Source organism: Periophthalmus magnuspinnatus, chromosome 1 (assembly GCF_009829125.3).
Source record: "Periophthalmus magnuspinnatus isolate fPerMag1 chromosome 1, fPerMag1.2.pri, whole genome shotgun sequence".
In the NCBI taxonomy this organism is placed as follows: domain Eukaryota; kingdom Metazoa; phylum Chordata; class Actinopteri; order Gobiiformes; family Gobiidae; genus Periophthalmus; species Periophthalmus magnuspinnatus.
Genome location: NC_047126.1, coordinates 1,824,970 through 1,849,447, shown reverse-complemented (window position 1 = coordinate 1,849,447; position 24,478 = coordinate 1,824,970). Strand labels below are relative to the sequence as shown.

Sequence of the window (24,478 nt, the reverse complement as noted above, 5' to 3'; positions counted from 1 at the left end):
ATCTGAATATGTTACAAATATACTTTAATGCAGGTGTACAGCAACGTAATGAAGTAAAAGTAGTAAAGTACAGTATTTAAGTATACAGTTAAGGTATCTGTGCTTTACCGAAGTACATTTTGCAGTGTGTACTTTTTACTTTTGAGAGCAGTATCTGTACTTTCTACTTCACTACATTTTTGAACTGGACTGAAAAGTAAACGTATTTTTTATGTTTTATAGTTTGAGACGTGTTGAAGAAGCTGAGGGTTTATTTTTAACACAAAAAAACAAAAATAAACAAAGAAAAACAGAAAAAAACCAATAGATTCAGCTCAAATCTTTATCAAAATCACCACATTTGAAGTTTTATACGACTCAAAATCTGTGAGAAATACTTTTACTTTTTCCTCTTTAAGTACATTTTTAAACAGGTGCTTTAATACTTTTACTTAAGTAGATTTTTCATGTGATACTTCTGCTTTTATGTACTTTAACCTCTTGTATTTGCACTTTTACTTAAGTAACAAACCTGAGTACATGTTCCACTACTGCAAATATATTTTCAAAGTATTTTTCCTGTTACTCTTTATGGTACTGTAGAGAAGTGACTCATTTCTGCAGATAAACTCAGATAAACTCACAGAATCGTGCAGAGATTTAAACCTGAGCTGATTTTTCCTGATTAAAGCTCAGAGGGGGGTGTTGTAGTGCGCAGCTCCGACCACACGATGGCGCCACAGCTTTTCAAATGACAAATGTGACTGAGAAAAACAAAGAGGATTTTTATCATCACAACAAAATGGATTTTATGTTTAAACCATGAGGGAAAAAATAATATTTTTATTTTTTATTATTTTTATTTATTTTTTTTTTTTTTATGGACCCACACGACCATCACATTCAGTGTTTTTTTCTTAATTTTTACTACTTTTTACATTTTATTTACACAGAAAACATCAAATATATGACGTAACATGTATGGAATTATGTGGCAAACATTTCTACTAAATATATGTTTTATTTTTTCAGTCAAAGTATCAAAGTATCAAAGTATCCCCCCTCTGCTTTGTCGAAATATATATATATTTAATGTGTTTTCTTTGCTTGTGTGTGTATAAAATGTAGAACGTAGTAAAAATAAAGAAAAATAAAACACTGAATGTGCGTGAGTCTAAACTTGTGGCGTGTGCCTTGTAGGTCTAGTCAAAAAAGATTCTATTTATTTCATATATTTGATGTTTTCTGTGTGTATAAAATGCAGAAAATATTAAAAATAAAGCAAAAAAAAAACACTGAATGAGCCTGTGTGTCCAAACCTTTGACCCGTCGTGTAGGTCCAGTAAAAAAAATATTATCACGAGCTCAGAGGAGGTGTTTTTATCGTGATTTTAAAATATAAAATACCTTTTTTATTACTTATTACAAAACAGAAGTGTCAGATACTCGTTTTAAAAGCTGCAAGAAATCGACGATATATAAAAGTCACGGCAGGTTTGAGACGTAAAACAGAAAGTATTATCTGTTTATCAGGGCAGAAAGTCACGCGTCAGAATTAAACTTTTATAATAGTTATTCATTTTCATATTTTATTTTCAGCACAACACGTATCGCTCAGAAATTTTATAAACTGTTGAATCTTTCAGTCTGTTTCATTTTTATACAGAAAATCTAAAAACAAAAATCTAACTTTTATTTTGCTCTTATTACCAACGATGGAAGAAATACTCGGTCTGTAACTTAAGTAAAAGTACAGATACTACAGCAAAGAAATACTCGAATAAAAGTAAAAGTATCACAGTATTAAAGTACCTGTTTAAAAATGTACTTAAAGAGTAAAAAGTGAAAGTATTTCGTGTAGATTTTGAGTCTTAAAGCTCCAAATGTGGTGATTTTGATAAAGATTGTAGCTGATTTTTTGTTTTTTTCTGTTTTTATTTGTATATTTTCATTTGTAGTGCAGTAGAAAGTACAGATACTGCTTTCAAATGCAGTAAAGTATAAGTAAAAACAGTACTACAGATGCTTAAAACGTATAATTAAGTGCAGTACTTTTACTTTTTTACTTTGTACTACGATACAACAGGTTCGGTGGAAGTTTTGTTAGACGCTTTTAGTTTTTTGCTGCGGATAAAAAGTCCTCAAAATACTCTAAATACTCTAAATACTCTGACTACAGCGATATTTGAATACTACTACGTGATTTTTTAAAGGAGCAGTTTAAAAAATGAACTTGAACACAGAAAAACCCGACATTAAATAAACATCGTGATCTCATTTCTAACTTTGAAGAAGTTTTTAACCCGCTCTAAATATTTTATTGGACCTCACAACACGATCGGAATAGAAATGACCCGTTTTATGTTTTATATTTCTCTCCACACTCGGACTGAAGCGCGGGAAGCGTCTGGGGAGAGGGCGACGTGTGGAGGGTCCGGGCGTCACCTGTCGCCCCGTCACGATCGCACGGTTTGAAGTTCGACGTATCGCTCGAGTAAAAATACACGAAATATTATGAAAAATCCAATAAACAGCAGAAAGAAACACTTCAGTCCTGAGACGCTGCAGGTGAATAGGAAAAAATCTGAAACTTAGAGGAATCATTTTGAAACTTCTCCTGTCGTTTAGTCAAATAAAAGTAAGAAAAAAATGTATTACAAGCTTTTCATCAGTTCATGTTTTCATATAAAAATAAGGTGTTTTATGTGTAAAAACAGACAAAACTCAACATTTTTGGGACGTTCAAAACAGAAACATGGACAGAGTCAGGTTTAAATGTTTTGTTTCTTTTTGTTATTGTCAAATTTAATCATAAAAAACACAAAGAAGAGATTTTGGAGCTTATTTACTATTTGACTGAACTAAATCTGACTCAAAATTTGCTTAAAAATTCAAATTTCGCCTCATTTTTTGGTGTTAAAACTTGAATAAATCAGAGTTGGTATAAGACATCAAAAAATCCTTCTGCACATTTGGTCAAAACCTTGTTCAGTCCAAAATTGTAAAGTTTGGTGTGTGTAGGAGCGACTTTAACGTCTCCAGGGGGGAAATGCATTTTGTTTTGTTTTTCTCCACTGTCCCATATAACTCTATGGAGGCAGGTGGAGTAAATGAAATATTCAAACATATTTCAGAGCAGAGTGGACAGTTTGGTTGTTTCTACGTGAAAATCTTGTCGCTAAGAGACAAAACTGAGCAAAACAAACTTAAAATTGAAAAGAAAAATAAGAGTTTTGCCTGTAGCGTCTCTTTTTAAATCGACGTTCTCTGGTTAAAATCTGATCCTACAGCCAGAAAATAAACAAAAACGCCCCAAAATAAGATAAAAATGACCCTAAACCACAGTTCCATGGATCCTGCGCCGAACGATGAGTCGACACAGTGAGGACGGCGTGGGGGGCGGGGCTCGTCCCGGTCTTACCTGAGCCTGGGAGCCGTTCAGCATCAGATAATAGAGTTTGCTGAGGATGCTCTGCTGCAGCTGCTCCCACGAGACGCTCCTGTCCTCCCGCATGAGGAACGGCGGCCCGAACCTGCCGGGACAAAACACCAGCGTTTTTAAAAAGTGCTACGTGACACAAAATGGAGTCTCATGAGGTTTAAGTCGTGTTATGAAGCTGTTTCTGCCTCAAAAACAGACTGGAGTTGTGTTAAATAAGCCAAATTTATACTTAAAAGACACAAAGAAATGCAAAAAGTAAGACCTTAAATCAGTTTATTGAGCTTGTGTCTCTATGGTTCTCATCTCTGTGCATCATTTTGTTATAAATTACACATTTTAAACCACAATATTCGTCTAAAACCACTTAAAATAAACACATCCGTTGACTTCTGCAAATCCTACGCTGCCGAATCCTACGAGTTTCACCGATTAAGAAAGTAAAACTGGAGGAAGGACGTCAAAAATGTGGTGGGACGTCTCTCTGGGGAGGTGTCCTGGACATGTCCCACCAGGAGGAGACCCCGGGGACGACCTGGGATCAGAGATAAACCAGTTTGATAAAGAGTTGGAGTTTTTTGTGATTGTTTCAGGCGCCGTTTGTCCCGCTGACTGGATTAAACTACTTTTAATTAATAGAGGAGTAAAAAAAAATAAACTCAAACCTCCATAAAAGAAAATAAAGCAATAAACCAAATTAACTTTATACATATAGTACACACATAAACCCTAAAAACAAACACCAAATATACTGAAAAATATATAAAAATGCTTAAATTAACATAAAAATAAACTTAAAAATATATAAAAATGCTTAAATTAATATAAAAATAAAAATAAAATAAAAATAGTTTGGACATCCCTGCTCTAGACGTTTGTGCGACACTTCGTGGACAAGCGGTGGACAGAACGTGGGACAGGACGTGGGACAGGACGAGCGACAGAACGTGGGACAGGACGAGCGACAGGACGTGGGACAGAACGTAGGACAGAACGTGGGACAGGACGTGGGACAGAACGTAGGACAGAACGTGGGACAGGACGAGCGACAGAACGTGGGACAGAACGTGGGACAGGATGTGGGACGGGACGTGGGACAGGACGTGGGACAGAACGCGGCACAGAGAGTCTCAGAGCGGTCCTCTCGTTGCTGAGCGTCAGGGGAGGACACCTGCAGACACTCGTGTGTTTGCTGCCCCCCGGAGGCACGGAGCCAAATGACGTGTAAATGTCAAACTGTGGCATTCTGGGACATTTCAAAGCGCCGCTGTCAGGACGGTCCACTTTCATCAAAACATCAAAAACGACACTTCAAACTGACGCGTTATTCTGAAAAAAGGTTTGACTCTTGCAGCATGTTTTAAATCCTTGTGTTTGGACAGTGTTTATATTTGTATCATGAACTCAGAAAAACTCATCTCTGTCTGTTTGAAGTAAAAGTATCACCTGAAAAAATGTACTTAAGTAAAAGTATTAAAGCTCCTGTTTAAAAATGCACTTAAAGGGTAAAAAGTTGATCTTTTTCGTGCAGATTTTGAGTCTTAAAAAGCTTCAAATGTGCTGATTTTGATAAAGATTTGTGCAGATTCAATCGTTTTTCCCATTTATTTTGATTTGTAAATTTTAGTATTGCTCAAATTCTGAATGTGTTAAAATTAAACCCTCAGACTTTTCAGCACAATCATAAAAAATACTTTTACTTTTCAGGCCTGTTCAAAAATGTAGTGGAGTAGAAAGTACAGATACTGCTCTCAAATGTACTCAAGTAAAAGTAAAAAGTACACACTTAAAATGTACTGTACAGATACGTCATATTCACAGTACTTTGTTACGTTCCATCACTGCTAAAGTTGGACCAGTGTGAGGAAAACAGGCCGAGTCCAAAGAAGAAGTTTGAAACGTTTGGACGTCAGAAAGAGCAGAAGTCCTTGAGGTGGGTGTGTACTTCCTGAGATGTTCCTGTACTTCCTGAGGTGTTCATATACTTCCTGAGGTGTCCCTGTACTTCCTGAGGTGTTCCTGTACTTCCTGAGGTGTTTGTGTACTTCCTGAGGTGTTCATACACTTCCTGAGGTTTTCGTGTCCTTCCTGAGGTGTTTGTGTACATCCTGAGGTGTTCGTGTACTTCCTGAGGCATTTGTATACTTTCTGAGGTGTTCGTGTACTTCCTGAGGCGTTTGTATACTTTCTGAGGTATTTGTGTACATCCTGAGGTGTTCGTGTACTTCCTGAGGCATTTGTATACTTTCTGAGGTGTTCGTGTACTTCCTGAGGTGTTCATACACTTCCTGAGGTGTTCATACACTTCCTGAGGTGTTCGTATACTTCCTGAAGTGTTCGTGCACTTCCTGAGATGTTCGTGCACTTCCTGAGGCGTTCGTGTACTTCCTGAGGCGTTCATATACTTCCTGAGGTGTTCGTGCACTTCCTGAGGTGTTTGTGTACTTCCTGAGGTGTTCATATACTTCCTGAGGCGTTTGTGTACTTCCTGAGGTGTTCGTGTACTTCCTGAGGTGTTCATATACTTCCTGAGGTGTTTGTGTACTTCCTGAGGTGTTCATATACTTCCTGAGGTGTTCCTGTACTTCCTGAGGTGTTCGTGTACTTCCTGAGGCGTTTGTGTACTTCCTGAGGTGTTCGTGCACTTCCTGAGGTGTTCGTGTACTTCCTGAGGCGTTCATATACTTCCTGAGGTGTTCATATACTTCCTGAGGCGTTCATATACTTCCTGGACTCACCTGACGGCCTGCTGACCACACCCGCTCGTGTTACAGATGAGCAGCAGGACTTTACTGGCTGAGCTGTGGTTGAGATACTCCGAGGACACCGCTCCGGTCGAAGGCAGCCTGTGTCCGTCCGAGTCAGTGGAGTACGGCGAGGACGGGAGGCTGTGGTGGAACCCTGAGACGACAAACAAACAAAAGCACTTTAGTTTATTTTAACACGTATGAACTTTATTATTTTCCTTCAAACAAAAAAGCAACAATGTAACGACGAGAGCTTCAGTTTCAACTATAAAAGTCAAGAAAATATTTGTAAATGAACTCTCAACCGTCCAACTCTTTACACAGTTTATACTTTTTGCTCAAACACACAAGTATGCAAGTCCAGGGTCACTACGGAATAACAAATAATAACGAGAAAATGATTCAGGGTTATCTGGGAAAGCTAGCTCCACAACAAGTTGGAAAAAAAAGTATCGCAAATCTCGGAAAATGTCTCCTTTGTGTCCAACGAATACTGAAAGTTTTCCAATTTTGCAGCATAAAGGACAACCCTGATCCAGAGAAAATGAGACGGTGATTTAGAAGATTTAAAGTTGAGTAGCATCGTTATGTCGTGCTATGTGGTTAGTAGATGTCTCTGTAATGTCCCCCAATCGCTCAGACCTGATCCATAGTAAAAGACGAAGTTTAAATCTGTCAACGGGACAAAAAGACGTAGGAGCGAAGACGTTTGGCTGCTCGTCCAAGCCGCGGCTTGGACGAGCAGCCAAACGTCTTCGCTCCTACAAGACGCTTCTTCAGTTCTGGTCAGATTTCTGCTGGACACTGCCTTACATCTGTCTGAACAAAACCGAAACCGTAAACATTTATCGTCTCCAGTTTCAGCCTTAACGACCCTATTCAACCTTTAATGGCCCTACTATTGTCCTCTTTTGTTTCTCTTTTCCAGTCCTTTCTAGAACGGGAATGGACGCCTGGGACATAATCTCTCACAGATCTATGATTCCATCTTCAGACCCAAAGCAAACAAAAGACGCAAAGAGGACATTAGGAGGGCCATTAAAGGTTGAATAGGCAGATTTGAAAATGTAAACTTCGTCTTTTGATACGGATAAGACTGGGACGACTGAGGTATTACACAGACGCATAGGAACAACTTTGTGCTTTGATTTACACGTCCAACCTGAATATCGACTGAACCGATTCTCGTTTATTCAGGGCATCTCTAGTCGAAAGTTCTCATTCGCGTTTTGTTTTTTTCTTTGTTTACCACTTTCTACTTTTCAGAAGACATTAAATATATGAACCGAGTTATGTAGCAAAGGAAAAATAATGAAATAACTCCACTAAATCTATGTTTTTATATGTTCTATTCAAATCCTCAAAGTAGTGACCTTTCGTTTGGTGACAGCTTCTCCAAACCCGGTCTAACTCTGCACCGAAAGCTTTTTTATGAATCATTATCATATTCCACTTTATACACACACACAAAAAAAGCATCATTTTGAGTTTGTTGATCATTAACGCACAAAAAGAAACAAGCCGAGCGCAAATTTAAATGGAGCGAGAGGCGGCCGGCTGCATACTGATCAGGAACCACAAACCCTCTGAGGCCCGCATCAAACGAGTGACCCCTGCCACGGCCGCCAAAAAACACCCACAAGGCATCGGGAAAAAGAGGGGTCTGAACACCGAGCGGATGAGAAACGACAGCGGTAAAAGCCCGAGACAAGGAGCAAACACCTGAGCTTGTTGCCGAACGCTCAGGGACGGAGATTAGGTAAACAACGACGGAAGAGCGGCGCACCTGAGGCTCCCGACGCTTTCATGAACCAGCGCACGGCTCCGGGTTTTTATGCCGTCGATACAAATCACCTACGGCAAGTCTGCAGTTCTCTGTTACGTAACGATACTTTGACTTTGTTTATACCGACAAACTGTGCAAAGAAGTGGACTGAACGAGTGCGACGTCACCCATAGCGTCCTAGCGCATCGAGGCTAGCAGTTATAGCGGCTAATTTGGAGCCAAGTTACGATCACAAGTATCGCAGCAACCAAAGAGCCAATCCGGAGCGAGGTTGTTGAAGGTAACGCCCCTTCCCGCTCGCACACGCTGGTTTAACAGGGAGCGACGCTTAGCAACGCTGTCAATCAAACCTGTTGCTAACGCCACCGTGATGTTCATATCTTGATTTACAGACACAATAGCAAAAATAAAACCCGCAGGATCATGTAGAGGGTTAATACGAACATTTAAAACCAAAATGACGTGTGACAGCAGCGTTTACGGTGTTTTTCGACAATTAATGGAGCAGGAAGCGCGTCCATGCTCACTTCCTGTTTGGAACGCGACGGCTAGCATGTTAGCTATGTCCACTTATTAACCGTTACGAGCGTTGGGATGGAAAAAGACACTTATTTCCTTAAAAAACAGTCACTTTATTACACAAGAGCCTCATAAATTTGGTCTTAAAATGTTCGTATTAATCCGCCGGGCTCCAGATTAGCCGCTATAACCGCTAGCCCCGATGAGCTTCATTTGGAGCGCTGCGGCGACGTCACGCTCGCTCAGTTCTTTTCTTTACACAGTCTACGTCTGATGTACTTTGTAAACTTTCACCAAACACCCAGGTGACGTGGGGTTGGGCTCATTACCGTATGCTAATAGAACAAACAAATCCCGTCAGCGTAGAGTCGAGAAATCATTACGGCGTTAGACAGTTGACTTTATGTTTGCTCCTCATCAACTCGACAAACAAACGACTACTTACTATTCATTGCTTCACCTCTGTCTGGTTCTGAACACACACTTTGACAATGTAACGTGTGGGGTTCATTAAGAGCGTCGTTTGGTGCGAAAATATAAACCAAGATGTGCCCAGAACGAGTCAACTACAACTACAACACGAGCGTAATGTTTGTTCAAAGAGAGTAGTTTAAAGTGAAAAAGTGTTTTGAATACAACACATTTTTTTCTTTAGCATCAGCAGCTTCCTGTCTGCTCCACCTTAAGGGCAGGAATACTGGATTATTTTAGAACATCCTGGCTCCTCTGCACTTTTGCACCAAATACAGTAGCTCCATACACTGTTCCCTGGGTTATGTTCTAAAAATAAATCCGCGAAGTATCATCTTTATTTTTTACATTATTCTCTGTTTTTGTCTGTAAACCCCCTCACCACACACTTTATACACTTTTCTCACACAGGCGTTAACATTTTCTCACATTTCTCTCTCGTTTAAACACAAAGTTCAAACCTTCGTAGGCGTCTTTGTCGGTGCAGAACGTTTCATCGACATTGTGGGTTTTGTCGGGGAGAAAACGAATCGCAAACGTACAGCACTTCAGAGTCACACTGAGATCCAACGTTTATGTAAATTTGTCTGAACACATTCTGGAAAAAAAAGTATGTAAAATTGCACAAAAAAATCCATGAAACAGCGAGAGAAAATAAACTGAAAAAAATAAATTAAAAAAATAAATTAAAAAAAATTATTTTAGTTGTTTTAAAAATAAAAATAACAAAAAAACTCAAAATAACAAAAAAAGAAAATAAACTGAAAAAAAAATCAAAATAACAAAAACAAAAAGAAAAGAAAAAAAATTTGTTTAGTTGTTTTGAAAATAAAAATAAAAAAACTCAAAATAACAAAAAAAAGAAAATAAACTAAAAAAAACAACTCAAAATAACAAAAAAAATATATATATATATATAACAAAAATAACAAACAAAAACCCCTCCAAAAAAAATAAAATAAAATAAAAACTCAAAATAACGCCAAAAAAATGTACTCCAGGATCACGTACAGCGGGTTAATAGGAACATTTAAGACCAAAATGGCGAGTCTGACAGCAGCAGTTTTACAATGTAAAGTGAATTGGAGCCAGAGTCGATGTTGCAGGAAGTGCAAACCATGATCACTTCCTGTTTGTAAGATGTCGGTTGTCTGTGTGCACCGGTTTATGATCGTGTGAGTGAATGTGTGAGTGGTTCCTTGATATAAAGCTTTTCGAGGCTTGAAGGTGTAAACGTGCTGTATAAAAACATATCAGGCCTTTACTTTCTTATTTATTCCCTGTTTACTCGACGCCAGTTACACACAGTAAATATTATAAAGAGGATGATTCAATACTGTAGCACGCTTTATTAAAATCTATTAAAAACTGGTCACGGCTGCATAAAACACCGTCCTCCATTCATCATGTTATCGCCTTTGCCGGTGCAGTGTGTAAATTCACGCTGGGCTCTATAAAACTTGACATAAATCCCTGGGAGAGGAGTTATGATGTCGAGGAATCGGCCTCTCTCTAATCCACAAATTCTCCTGAAGAGCTGGCGTTAATCGTTTGTACCAGATCTGCGACATAAAGCAAGCCCCATTTGTCAGGCGGCGCTTAAGTGTGATTCATTGCATTTCTACATCCCTCTCTGTGTTTTTTTCTTTGTAAAATATTTCCCAGAAGGCTTTGCTTTAATGTAGCGCACAATTTTGATAGATTAAAGGTCCTACGTGCACGTTCTACTGCTGTTACCTCCTCAAAAAACAGACCTGGAGTTGTGTTTTGTTTGAGTCTCATAGCAACCAAAGAGCCAATCCGGAGCGAGGCTGTTGAAGGTAACGCCCCTTCCTTAGCGACGCTGTCAGTCAAACCTGTTGCTAACGCTGGCAGGAGCGAATTTAGGGAAAGAAGGACCTGATTTGTCTTTTATTAATGTTTCTATCTTGATTTACAGACACAATAGGATCATGTAGAGGGTTAATACGAACATTTAAGATGGAACAGGAAGCGCACACATGATCACTTCCTGTTTGGAACATGGCGGCTAGTACGTTAGCAATGTCCATTTATATAAACAGTCTATGCGGTTTCTTTTCCCAGACTTGTCGTTCTATTTGTTTATTCCCAAATTTTGATATTAGCATGAAAACAAAATGGGATATGAAAGAGCCAGAAGCATGGCCATGATCAAATCCTATCTGGAACGCAGCAGCTAGAGCATTTAGCTATACCCATTTATATATACAGTCTGGTTCCACCTTGTGATGTCATCAAGTGGTAGTTTTCAAGTGAACAGCTCCTTTTACCTTTAGTTCAGTTGAGATAAGAGACAACTCCAGGACTGAAACGATCCAAATGATTCTATAAATGAAGGTGTGTGGAGTTTAAAAACACAGCGGAGCACTTCCTGTATCACCACATGATGACATCACAAGGTGGAACAGAGTGTTTTCAGTTTAAGAGAAGAACTCAGCCTAAATCTGCAGGTTTGTTTGTTAAACATGTGCGAATGAAACAAAAAAAACACAACTCCAGGTCTGTTTGTGACGAGGAAACGACATTAGAACAGATCAGAAAATAGAGTAATATGGGCCCTTTAAATAGAGTAATATGGGCCCTTTAAATAGAGTAATATGGGCCATTTAAATAGAGTAATATGGGCCCTTTAAATAGTGTAATATGGGCCTTTAATGGTCTACTTGACATACAGCGGGGAAGCGTATTTTAACTCATCATAATGTGAACATACAAAGAAACGAGACTGTTAAAAGTTTCAGAAGAGTCAAAAAGATCCTTGTGTAGAGAAAGTGACTTGGTTTTATTATTTATGAAGCTCATTGAGCACAAGTATGAATTATTAATGTTATTCTACTGGAGGGGCAGAGAAAGATCGTTCAGCTTTGTTAACAGGTTGCTCTGGGACAGAACTGACCGGCGCTTTCCTTTCAGCGTGTTATGAGATCTCTCAAATAGTGTCTGAGAAGCAGGGAGTTTAGTGAAGAGATAATGGTCAGAGACACTGGGGAACTTTTGGAACAGTCCACCTGGTGCATGAAATAAGATCATCATCAAACCAGGACTCTCGATTTCTTAAAGAGGACATACCAGCGGTGGCGAAAACGGGGGTAGATCGGCAAAATGGCGTCGATTAAAGATTAAACTCAAACATGAATCACTTCAAATACAACGTCAGAGGCTCAACGAGAAGAAACGACTAGAACATGGACAAAAACCCTGAAAGCAGCTGTTTTGCAGAATACGCCTGATTTAAAGGTGCACTGTGTCACTTTCTGTCGGAGGGTCTGTCTCTTGCTTGTCTCCATGGAGATGTTATTGCTTTGTCTGGAATGTTCTACAATATAGGATTAAACTTTCTACTACTGCGTTCTATCTTCTTACAGTTACAGGTCAGATCTGTGTAAAAATGGATGTTTTCAAGGTATTACATTATTACCAAAAACACCAGTAAACAGATAAATGTGAGATCAATAAGTTCAACGTCAAACATTCCAGGTACAGTAATGACATCTCCATGGAGACGAGCAGGTGGTGAACCCTTTTTACTACAAAGATTACAAAGGACACACTACAAGGACAAGGACATAACAAAAGATAAAAGAACACGGCTGGTTAAAAATACATTGATATGAAGAAGAATACCTGAGACTGATGTGGAGCCAGAGCGGTTATAAATGGGCGGAGCCTGAAAGGCGTAGACCACATCACTGTCAGCGATGGCCGTCAGGTCGTCGTCGTCTGAGAAGGATCGCTGGAACCCGGTGGAGTACAGCTCCGCCAGAATCACCTGTAAAACATTTAACAGTCACATATTAAAACATAAACAGCACCACAGTCAATAAAACATTATTTTATAAATCATTATAAATATTATATCATTATAAAATGAAAGTTTTATAACTGCCTTTGGTAACTATAAAACACGCCCTGCTGGTTGTCATAGCAACGACATGGTGTGTTTTGTTTATGCTGGTGATGGACAACTACGACTAATGAGGCGTGGAGTTTGTACAGCGGCCTCTGTGTCTGTAAGAGTCTCCAAAGGACATTTTCAAGAAGTTTGGTCACAACAGATAAAAACAACTGTCACAGGAAGCGTCGGCATGAGGTTCAGTAATAACATGAGCAACGATAATAACATGAGGCTCGGTAATAACATGAGCAACGATAATAACATGAGGAACAATAACATGAGCAACAATAATAACATGAGGAACAATAATAACATGAGGAACAATAATAACATGAGGCTCGGTAATAACATGAGCAACGTTAATAACATGAGGAACGATAATAACATGAGGAACAATAACATGAGCAACAATAATAACATGAGGAACAATAATAACATGAGGAACAATAACATGAGCAACAATAATAACATGAGGAACAATAATAACATGAGCAACAATAATAACATGAGGAACAATAATAACATGAGGAACAATAATAACATGCTCAGCATCATGAAGGTTAATGTGTCCAGACCCTCACATTTATCCAGTACATTTACCAAACAGTATAAATGATCTGTTTATATTCTGAAGGTCATATTCACAAATTCAAACTTTATTTAAACCGTGGTATTTTCCTTGGACAGGGTGTGGTGCTGTTCATTGTTCAGTGCTTTTCCTGACCTACAGATGAAGAGGAGACGCTCTGGAGCACACATGGACCTGGACCTTTTCTAGTCTCCTACTGCTGGACATTTGAACAGGACGCACATCACAGGGTGTTTTACAAAGCCACAACTTTAGGGATTCCATTTATATTTTCACAATAATAATAATAATAATAATAATAATAATAATAATAATAATAATAATGTACTTACTTATGTACTATGTATTACTTATATCAAAGCCTGTGACAAAGCAACACTGTGGTAGTTATTTTTAATTTACTCCATATTCAGTGGCAGTAAGTCTCACACACACACACACACACACACACCCCCACACCCACGCACACCCCCCCCACACACACACACACCCATTTATACATGGCCCAGGTGAGTGAAGTGGCTTGTCCTTGGACACAACACTTTACACTGGATGGAGCAGGATTCTAACTGACCTGTGGGTCGGTCTAACCATTAAAGTTGATGTATACACTACATGCATGTCTATGACCTAAAAGTGTGTATGACTGAGTACCTGATCGGGGGAGAGGTCGCCCTCCTCGGCCACCATGCTCCTCAGGCTGGAGATGGACCCAAACAAAGGCACGGCCAGCCCCACTCGCACGTACCTCTGACCCTTTGTGCTGAAGACGAGGGTGACACACAGTGGCCTGTAGGACACATTACAGGATCAGGAGGTCAATCCAGGTGAGACGCAACAAGGAAACACAACACTATTTACTCATTCACTGGGCTCGCCACGTCTCTACCTCTCAGTCTGCGGAGGATTCACAAAGCAATTACTCATATAGTATTCTGTGTGAGTCCTGATCTCTCTCCGGGAGGTCTGACTCATCCTGGGCTTAACGCTTCAGCTCTGCACCAGCCTGACCCACAGTCTGCACCTTTAAAACTGCGGAAGATACTACAGGTGTATTCAGACGAGTACATGCACAGTAGCACTAGTTGTAGTAGTCGTAGTACTATTGGTATCAGTGTGTGGTAGTTCATAGGGGAAAAAAGCAGGCGTGAGCGAGACGATAATGCCACAGAGCTACTATCTTTAGGGGGCGCAAGAGAGCAAATGTAAACCCCATTAAGCCTTAGATAGATGCATTTAATTCAATTCAATTCAAGTTTATTTCTATAAGACATTTAAAACAGCTTGAGCTTCATATAAAAGTCAACAAAAACAAACAGGATACATAGGAAAAGAACAATAAAACACCAAGATATCTGGTCTAGTTCGTGTTAAATGCCAGGGAGGAGAGGTGGTTTTTCAGTCTAGTCTCAAACTGTGTGAAAGACCAAGAGGAAATATAAACTATTCTCCATTTATCAGAGCAATGGTTGTGTTTTATAACGTTTACAATGGTAACACACATTTAATTACCATATTTTCTGGACTATAAGTGACACTTTTGTTCACAGTTTGTCGGGGGGTGCGACTTATACTCCAGATGTGACAGACACGTGTTCAGTTCTGTCTGTGCTTCATGTACGTGTTTACATATGTGTTAATTATACATGTTGCAGTTCAGTTGTTTGACCAATAGACGGTGCTGTTGTGTTTGTAATACCTGTAAGAACATTTCCTTGACTCATTTTCTTTTACGCAATTTCCCTTTATTTATTTCCCCTTCATTTATAAAACCATAAAGGTGATTTATTTTTATTTTTTTTCTTTTGGAACAATAATGTAAATGTTTAGTTTATCCTAAGTTTAGTTTGAGGTTGTGAAAACTACTTCCTGTTTTCCGGTTCAGCCTTTTACGCTAAAGTGAAGTCCCGATAGAGCACTATTTAAGAAACAACAAGTTTTGCGTTCAGCGGTTTTGTTTACTCACAGGACAAAGTCGTGTGTGTATTTTCTGTGCGTTCATGTGCAGTTTTGTGTGTTTATGTTATATTTTATGTGTTTGCCAGTTCTACGACGTGAACTGTGAGGAAGAAGTAAGACTACAGTGAACATCGGTGAAAAGACTTATACTCCGGAGCGACGTATAGTCCAGGAAAAAACGGTAATCAAATCCGAGTTATTTATCATAACACTTATCGCTCCTGAATCCCTCGGCGAGCTGCTTGGACGGGGCTGCACCGCTACAGGTTTGGACGCCCCCGGGACAGAGTATCAAAACACATTTAATAAGACGGGACGTTGAAACGCGCCGGTGAACGGGGCGATGTGCTGCCTAATAATGCGGAGCGAGTCCTCTGACAACGCCACGCTGACGAAATCTAATTTGAAGGGCTTAAACTGATTTATACATCAAACAGTCGTATCTTCGCTTTAATGATATTGTTTTGCGCGGCGTTGTTGTCCCCGGTGAGAGATCAGTCCACACGGCGCATTAAGAGTGACGATATTATGAAATGGTCCCGCGTTTTGTTACTGGCTCATGTTTCTCCCACAGTGAAGCAGCCGATCACACTATTCATATTTAAAAGTTAATCTGTTTAATACAAAGCAGAATGTATTTTTATTTCTTTGGTTGAGAGATGCATCTTTCCGTGTAATGATCATAGACTGTTTATATAAATGGACGTAGCTAACCTGCTAGCCGCCGCGCTACGCATCTCATGTGATCAGGGGCGCGCTTACGGCTTCATCGACTCTTAAAGCAGCTCCTACACTCACCAAACTTTATAATATTGGACTGAACAAGGTTTTGACCAATCGTACAGAAGGATTTTTTGATATTTTATTCCAACTCTGATTTATTCAAGTTTTAACTCCAAAAACTGAGGTGAAATTTGAATTTTTAGGAACATTTTAAGTCAGATTTTCAGTCAAACACTAAATAAAATCCAAAATCTCTGTTTTTTTGTGTTTTTTAGGATTAAATTTGACAAAAACAAAACGAAACAAAACATTTAAACCTGACTCTGTCCATGTTTCTGTTTTGAATGTCCCAAAATGTTGAGTTTTGTCTGTTTTTACACATAAAACACCTTATTTTTATATGAAAACATGAACTGGTGAAAATCTTGTAATACATTTTTTTCTTACATTTATGTGACTAAACGACAGGAGAAGTTTCAAATCGATATCTCTAAGTTTAAGATTTTTTCCTATTCACCTGCAGCGTCTCGTCTAAATGACTTTTATAAACTCAGGACTAAAGTGTTTCATTCTGCTCTTTATTCTATTTAATATTTTTATGTAATATTGTAGATTTATAATAGTTTTTATGGTTTCATTTTATTGTTATTTTATTTGTTTTATATGTTATTGCTTTGCCAAGAATGTCCCACAGTATGGCATTACAGGGCACGAGGAGACTCCACTCACAGTTAAGCAATAGATACTGAGTTTAATGCAATACTGCGGAACATTTTTAAGTACAAAGGTCACAGTTTATGGCCGACGCTGCACATTCAAACTAAAGCTCTTCGTGTAATGTCACAGCTCTGGGTCTGAGCTCTTGGATCGGTTCCCAAGATATCGATTCAGCCGATATATTTTGGTCTAATAAGACGATTTATAAAACGTCTCATAATTTTAAACTGATATTCTGTAGATTATGAAACACATTTTGTACCTTATGCTGTTTTGTTATACATTATATTTTCAGTCTGGTATCGGCCAAAGTATCGGTATCGAAACAGAAAGAGCTGATCTGAGCAGCTGTGTTTCATGTTTCATGTTTCATGTTTCATGTTGTTGTTTGTCTGAGATGAGCTCGATGACACTTGAGAGCAAAAGGAAATAGAAATGTCATCTTCAAAAAAGTGTTTCCTGCTGCAGCTCTGGAGTCAGTTTAACTTCAGAAAACCTCATGTTTCCACACAGACCCATACACACACAGACCCATACACACAGAGGGTCATACACACACAGGACCATACACACAGAGGGTCATTTACACACAGGACCATACACACACAGGAGCATACACACAGAGGGTCATACACACAGAGGACCATACACACACAGGGTCATACACACACAGAGGGTCATACACACACAGAGGGTCATACACACACAGGCCATTACACACAGGGTCATACACACACAGGTCATTACACACAGAGGACCATACACACACAGGACCATACACACAGAGGACCATACACACAGAGGGCATACACACACAGGACCATACACACACAGGTCATTATACACAGGGTCATACACATACAAGACCATACACACACAGGACCATACACACGGGGCCATACACACAGGCTCATACACACACAGACCCATACACACACAGGTCATTACACACCGGGTCATACACTCACAGGACCATACACGCATAGGGTCATACACACAGAGGGCATACACACACAGGACCATACAGACACAGGGCCATACACACACAGGGTCAAACGTACATAGGGTCATACACACACAGAGACATACACACACAGGGTCATACACACTGGGCCACACACAGAGACATACACACACAGGCTCATACACACACAGGGTCAAAAGTACATAGGGTCATACACACATAGGGTCATACACACACACAGACATACACACACACAGGGTCAGACACACACAGGGTCTTACACTCACAGGGCCATACACACACAGGGTCAAACGTACATAGGGTCATACACACACAGGGTCATACACACACAGGACCATACACACACAGGGTCATACACACACATAGGGTCATACACACACAGGGTCATACACACACAGGACTATACACACAGGGTCAAACGTACATAGGGTCTTACACACATAGGGTCATACACACACAGGGTCATACACACACAGGGTCATACACACACACAGGGTCAGACACACACAGGGTCTTACACATACAGGACCACTTTATAAATATGCACTATGTTAAAAATAGTGACAGTTTTCTGATGTAAAGTGAATTCGATGGAGCAGGAAGTGCGCTCATGATCACTTCCTGTTTGTAGCGCGGTGGTGGCTAGCAGGTTAGCTCTGTCCATTTACATAAACAGACTATGGTTGTTTCCCATATTTTCTGCTCTGTTTAAGAGCGATAAAGTGTGTGGTCAGGGGCAGTGTGATTTTAACACTGTGATGCGACTGTGCTAATAGCGGTTAGCACGTCCATGTGTCTGCTGAGGTGTGACACTGTGAAACTCATGTTAGCGATGCATCTGGTGTTGTTCAGAAGAAAACTTGTTCTGCCAAGTCACTGAGAAACGATGAATTTACTATTTTCAATATTATTTATCAAAGTGATTTAAATAAAGTGTTTATTTATTCTGTTATAATTTAGTTTATTCACCCGGGAACTTTTAATATAAACTCTCATGATTGTCTACGTCTAATGGAAATAAAGTCGTGATGTGGTTGACTGATACGTTGCAGCTGATGCCATCAACATTCCCCTGGTTGTGTGATGCTAACCGGAGGCACTGCTCTGTCTGAAGCTCTGGTTACGCAAATTAGACTTTAATCTGAGCTTCGTTTTAACGCAATCTGAACACGAAGAGCTGATTTGTGCTGTTAAACACGTCTCTCACTTACAATACAGTCACAAGCTAGCATTAGCATTAGCATTAGCATTAGCATTGGCATTAGCCAGCAGTTTTTCAGTTAGTTACGCTCACCTTTTTGTTGAAAATCAAACTAAAATGGACCATGAATGTTGGGATTGATCACAAGGCTCCAGAAACCCGCTGAACATTCCGCCATAGACATACATATAGAACACCCCCAGCAAAGTATGAGTTGTAGAAGCTCACCTGGTCTGGCGCAGCGGGATGGGCAGAGAGATGCAGAGGAACGGGTCGAAGGTGTTGCTCTGCTTAAGGCAATGAGGACACGTCAGAGAGGACCTGAGGACACACGAGGACCAGGATGTAACACGTGAAAAATCATGACACGAAAACGACAATCACGACGTCACCCACAGCGTTCAGCTCCAAACGAAGCTAATCGAGGCTAGGAGTTATAGCGACTCCAACCACGAGTATCATAGCAACCAAAGAGCCAACCCAGAGCCACGCTGTCGAAGGTAACGCCCCTTCCTTAGCCACGCTGTCAATCAAACTTGTTGCTAACGCTAGCGGGAATGAACATGATCACTTCCTGTTTGGACCGCGGTGGCTAGCAGGTTAGCTGTGCCCATTTATATAAACAGGCAACAAACTGGTAGAGAAAATGACATTTAATCTGATGTAATAAAAGTGTTTACTGGTTTTATTTGACCCAGAAAGTCTCAGAATGTTTGAACCTTTCTTCACACAAAGTTGTTCTGTGGTTAAATAACAGACGTAAAACATTAGCATCAGTTTTGTCTTATTTTATTTTTGTTTTAAGGAGCACAACTCTTTATTATTAGATTATTACATATTTTATTATCTTAATTAAACACACGTCTGACAGACACACGAACAGACACCCCCCCCCCACACACACACACACACACACACACACACGCTCCATGTTCAGAGAAACCACAGGATCGACACAAGTTTAGTATTTGAAAAACAAAAAAGAGAAAAAAGAGGAAAAAAAAAGATCAAAGAAGAGGAAAGAAGAGCTCGAGCTTCATAAAAGTCTGAACAAAGAGACAAGAGTCCACAAAGAGCAACGGGCTCAAGTGGGTGCTCTGTGGATGATCTGTGGGTGCTCTCGGGATGCTCTAGGTGCTCTGTGGGTGCTCTCTGGGTACTCTAGGTGTTCTGTGGGTGCTTTAGGTGCTCTCTGGTGCTCTGTGAATGCTCTGTGGGTACTCTAGGTGTTCTGTGGGTGCTTTAGGTGCTCTGTGGGTGCTCTCTGGGTGCTCTAGGTGCTCTCTGGGTGCTCTCTGGGTGCTCTGTGGGTGCTCTAGGTGCTCTCTGGGTGCTCTAGGTGTGCTGTGGGTGCTTTAGGTGCTCTCTGGTGCTCTGTGGGTGCTCTGTGGGTGCTTTAGGTGCTCTCTGGTGCTCTGTGGGTGCTCTCTGGGTGCTCTAGGTGCGCTGTGGGTGCTTTAGGTGCTCTCTGGTGCTCTGTGGGTGCTCTGTGGGTGCTTTAGGTGCTCTCTGGGTGCTCTGTGGGTGCTTTGTGGGTGCTCTAGGTGCTCTGTGGGTGCTTTAGGTGCTCTATGAATGCTCTGTGGTACTCTAGGTGTTCTGTGGGTGCTTTAGGTGCTCTCTGGGTGCTCTGTGGATGCTTTGTGGGTGCTCTGGGTGCTCTGTGAATGCTCTGTGGGTACTCTAGGTGTTCTGTGGGTGCTCTAGGTGCTCTGTGGGTGCTCTCTGGGTACTCTAGGTGTTCTGTGGGTGCTTTAGGTGCTCTCTTGTGCTCTAGGTGTTCTGTGGGTGCTTTAGGTGCTCTCTGGGTGCTCTGTGAATGCTCTCTGGGTACTCTAGGTGCTCTCTGGGTGCTCTGCGAATGCTCTGTGGGTACTCTTGGTGTTCTGTGGGTGTTTTAGGTGCTCTCTGGGTGCTCTGGGTGAAAATCTCTAAATAAAAGTAAAACAGGTCAGAGTGAGGACAGATTCCAGCGGTTACTCGTCCAAACACAGCTCTGTTCCTCTGTGCGGAGGCAGGGGGCCCCGGCGAGCCCCTTTGAACATGTGACAAGGGTTTTACTCTGTGGTCTAGGGTCAAGATTAAAGCGCCCGTGTTACTCTGTGTTCTAATGTCACAAACAGACCTGGAGCTGTGTTTTCTTTTGTTTCATTCACACACGTTTCACACACAAACAAACCTACATATTTAGACTGTGGTCTTTCTTCAAACTGAAAACACTCTGTTCCACCTTGTGATGTCATCATGTGGCGATACAGGAAGTGCTCCACCATGTTTTTAAACTTTAAGTCATGTTCTAATGCCGGTACCTCCTCAAAAACAGACCTGGAGTTGCGTTTTGTTTCATTCACACGCTTTTATTATCAGTCTGTTACATCTCTAAAGCTCAAAACGCTCTGTTCCACCTTGTGATGTCATCAAGTGATAGTTTTCAAGTGAACAGCTCCTTTTAGTTCAGTACAGAAAAGTGGCAATTCCAGGTCTGAAATCATACAAATGATTCTATAAATGAAGGTGTGTGGAGTTTAAAAACACAGTGGAGCACTTCCTGTATCACCTCACGATGACATCACAAGGTGGAACAGAGTGTTTTCAGTTTGAGAGAAGAACTCAGCCTAAATCTGCAGTTTGTTTGTGTTAAACATGTGAGAATGAAACAAAAAAAACACAACTCCAGGTCTGTGTGTGACGAGGAAACAGAACAGATCATAAACATCGTCACACATCCTCGACACAAATGATCTTAAAGTTTCTCCGTTGAACTCGGCCCAGACGGCGTTTGAGTCTCACAGGCCGATAAAAAATAAATGGCTCAGACTCGGAGTGTCTGGAAGAGGAAGCGGCGGCGACGAAAACACATTTAAACATCGCACACACAGCTGGAGTGACAGTTACAGGGCGCACACTTACACACATCACACACAACGCCACACACAACGCCACACACAACGCCTCAGAGCACAGACCGCACAGACCGCACAACGCCATCAGAACAAACCACAATATACAGCGACGGGGGGAGACGGTAAAGGAGAGAGAGAAGGACGAAATCCTGGGCTTTGTTTTAGTTTTGAAGTGAAAAATATTATAATAACAGAAGTTTGGGACGCACAACACAACGGTCTACAGTCCAACAGCCAATCAGGACGCACGACACAACGGTCTACAGTCCAACAGCCAATCAGGACGCACGACACAACGGTCTACAGTCCAACAGCCAATCAGGACGCACGACACAACGGTCTACAGTCCAACAGCCAATCAGGACGCACGACACAACGGTCTACAGTCCAACAGCCAATCAGGACGCACGACACAACGGTCTACAGTCCAACAGCCAATCAGGACGCACGACACAACGGTCTACAGTCCAACAGCCAATCAGGACAAAGAAAATTTTGTACAAATTAGATGTAATTTCTTGCGTTTTATTGGGTTTTAAATGATTTTTTGTGTGATGATGGAAGTAACAGTAACAGTCTCAGTCTAATATTCAATAATCCAGAAAACCAAAGGATGGACAGATTTTCCAGGATATTTTGTCGTTTTTTTGTCGTTTTTCATGTGTTTTAAAAGTGAACACAGGTCAGTTATTTTTATTTTCCAGGTTTGTGTGTTTTTGTCGTCCATTTAGTGACACCAGGGAACCAGCTTTGTGTGTAATTCATAGAAAAATGTCAGAGTGTTGCCACAAGAGCAACGCGCCTTTGTCTGTGTCTCTGAGGTCAAAGGTCACCGCCATCGGCCCGGCACGTTCTGCTCTTTAACAACAGAACGTCTTATGTAACACGCCAGAAACACACAACACGACGAGGAACTCCCGTCTAAATCTAAATGTGATTGTCCACATGAGGAGAAAAGAAGAGAGGAGAGGAGGGAGGAGAAAGAGAGAGCGAGGAGGAGAGGGAGGAGGAGAGGGAGAGAGAGAGAGGGAGAGGAGGAGAGGGAGGAGAGGAGGAGAGGGAGGAGGAGAGGGAGAGAGAGAGAGGGAGAGGAGGAGAGGGAGGAGAGGAGGAGAGGGAGGAGGCGAGAGAGGAGGAGAGAGAGAGAGGAGGAGAAAAACACACCAGAAACACACAACACAAGGAGGAACTCCCATCTAAATATAAATGTGATTGTCCACATGAGGAGAAAAGAATAGAGGAGAGGAGGGAGGAGAAAGAGAGAGAGAGGAGGAGATGGAGGGAGAGAGAGAGAGAGAGAGAGAGAGAGGAGGAGAAAAACACACCAGAAACACACAACACAAGGAGGAACTCCTGTCTAAAAATAAATGTGATTGTCCACATGAGGAGAAAGAGAGGAAAGGGAGGAGGAGAGAGGAAGGAGAAAGAAGAGGAGAGAGGAGGAAAGAGGAGGAGAGGTAGAGGAGGAGGAGAGAGGAAGGAGAAAGAGGAGGAGAGGGCAAGGAGGAGAGGAGGAGAGGGGGAGGCGAAGGAGTGGGACAAGTAGAAGGAGGGAGAGAAAGAGGAGGAGAGAGAGAGGGAGAGAAGGAGAGAGAAAAGGAAAGAGAAATGGAGGAGGAGAAAGAGAGAGGAGGGGAGAGAGAGGCAGAGAGAGAGAACGGAGAAAGAAAGAGAGATAGAGAAGGAGAAGCATATCTGTGTTGCATCAGATACAGTTGTGGGTGTGGAAAAACAACAAGAACACTAGAGGGTCACTTTGTTCAGTGTGTGTGTGTGTGTGTGTGTGTGTGTGTGTGTTTGTGTGTGTGTGTGTGGGGGTGTGTGTTTGTGTGTGTCGGCTGCTAGTGTTTCCAGACACAATCTCTCATATGGATTATATTCTGTTATATTCTGTGACAGTTTAATCTGATATTGATCACAGATTATAGATTATTACAACTCTCATGATCTGATTTAAGACGATATTAACTGTTATCTTGTCTCTAAACACGGGCATCAAAACATGAGCTGAGAATCAAGGAATCATTTTTATTAATTTGCAAAATAATCCTTAAACGAGTCACACACAACAGAACCACAAAACGTCACCACGGCAACAGCCAATAAAAACACAACGTCGACGGCAGACGGAGCGGCGGACACAGAGGCACAAGATACAAACTAAGGAAATGGAGAAAATGATTTGAAGACAAAGTTATGACTCTCGTAAAGTTGTGACGTTAAACTGCGGCGTTCTCGTCCCTCCAGTCCACAGGAGGGCGCTGTTACCTGGTCTGGTGTTCTTTAAAAGTGAAACGTCGGCAGTAGATCCTCCCGTGTGTCTGTTTACATCCACACAGCGAGGATCAGGCTGAAGCTGCTGCAGATTAGCGATAGAGCGATAGAGCGACTTCCTGTGTCGTTTATCTCCAGCGTTTTGTGCGTTAAAAGTGTTTATCTGAACCACTGCTCCACATTTCACTGATAATTATAACCGTTTCGACTTGTGCCTGAAGCAGAAGTGCATCGCTCCGCTCTTTGTTACACTTTAGCGTCTCAGAGTCG

At 41.1% G+C, this 24,478-nt stretch overlaps 1 protein-coding gene across 1 annotated transcript in view; it reads right to left on the bottom strand.

Annotated features, from left to right (window-relative positions):
- The window catches only part of usp43a (ubiquitin specific peptidase 43a), a 138,008-nt gene that overhangs the window by 53,376 nt on the left and 60,154 nt on the right, over positions 1-24,478 (bottom strand). The window contains exons 4-8 of the mRNA XM_055222320.1: positions 19,260-19,352; positions 14,101-14,236; positions 12,587-12,731; positions 6,157-6,319; positions 3,401-3,512 (exon numbers count right to left, since the gene is read on the bottom strand). Of these exons, the coding sequence (XP_055078295.1) occupies positions 3,401-3,512; positions 6,157-6,319; positions 12,587-12,731; positions 14,101-14,236; positions 19,260-19,352 (649 nt within the window). The remainder of the gene's footprint in view (positions 1-3,400; positions 3,513-6,156; positions 6,320-12,586; positions 12,732-14,100; positions 14,237-19,259; positions 19,353-24,478) is intronic.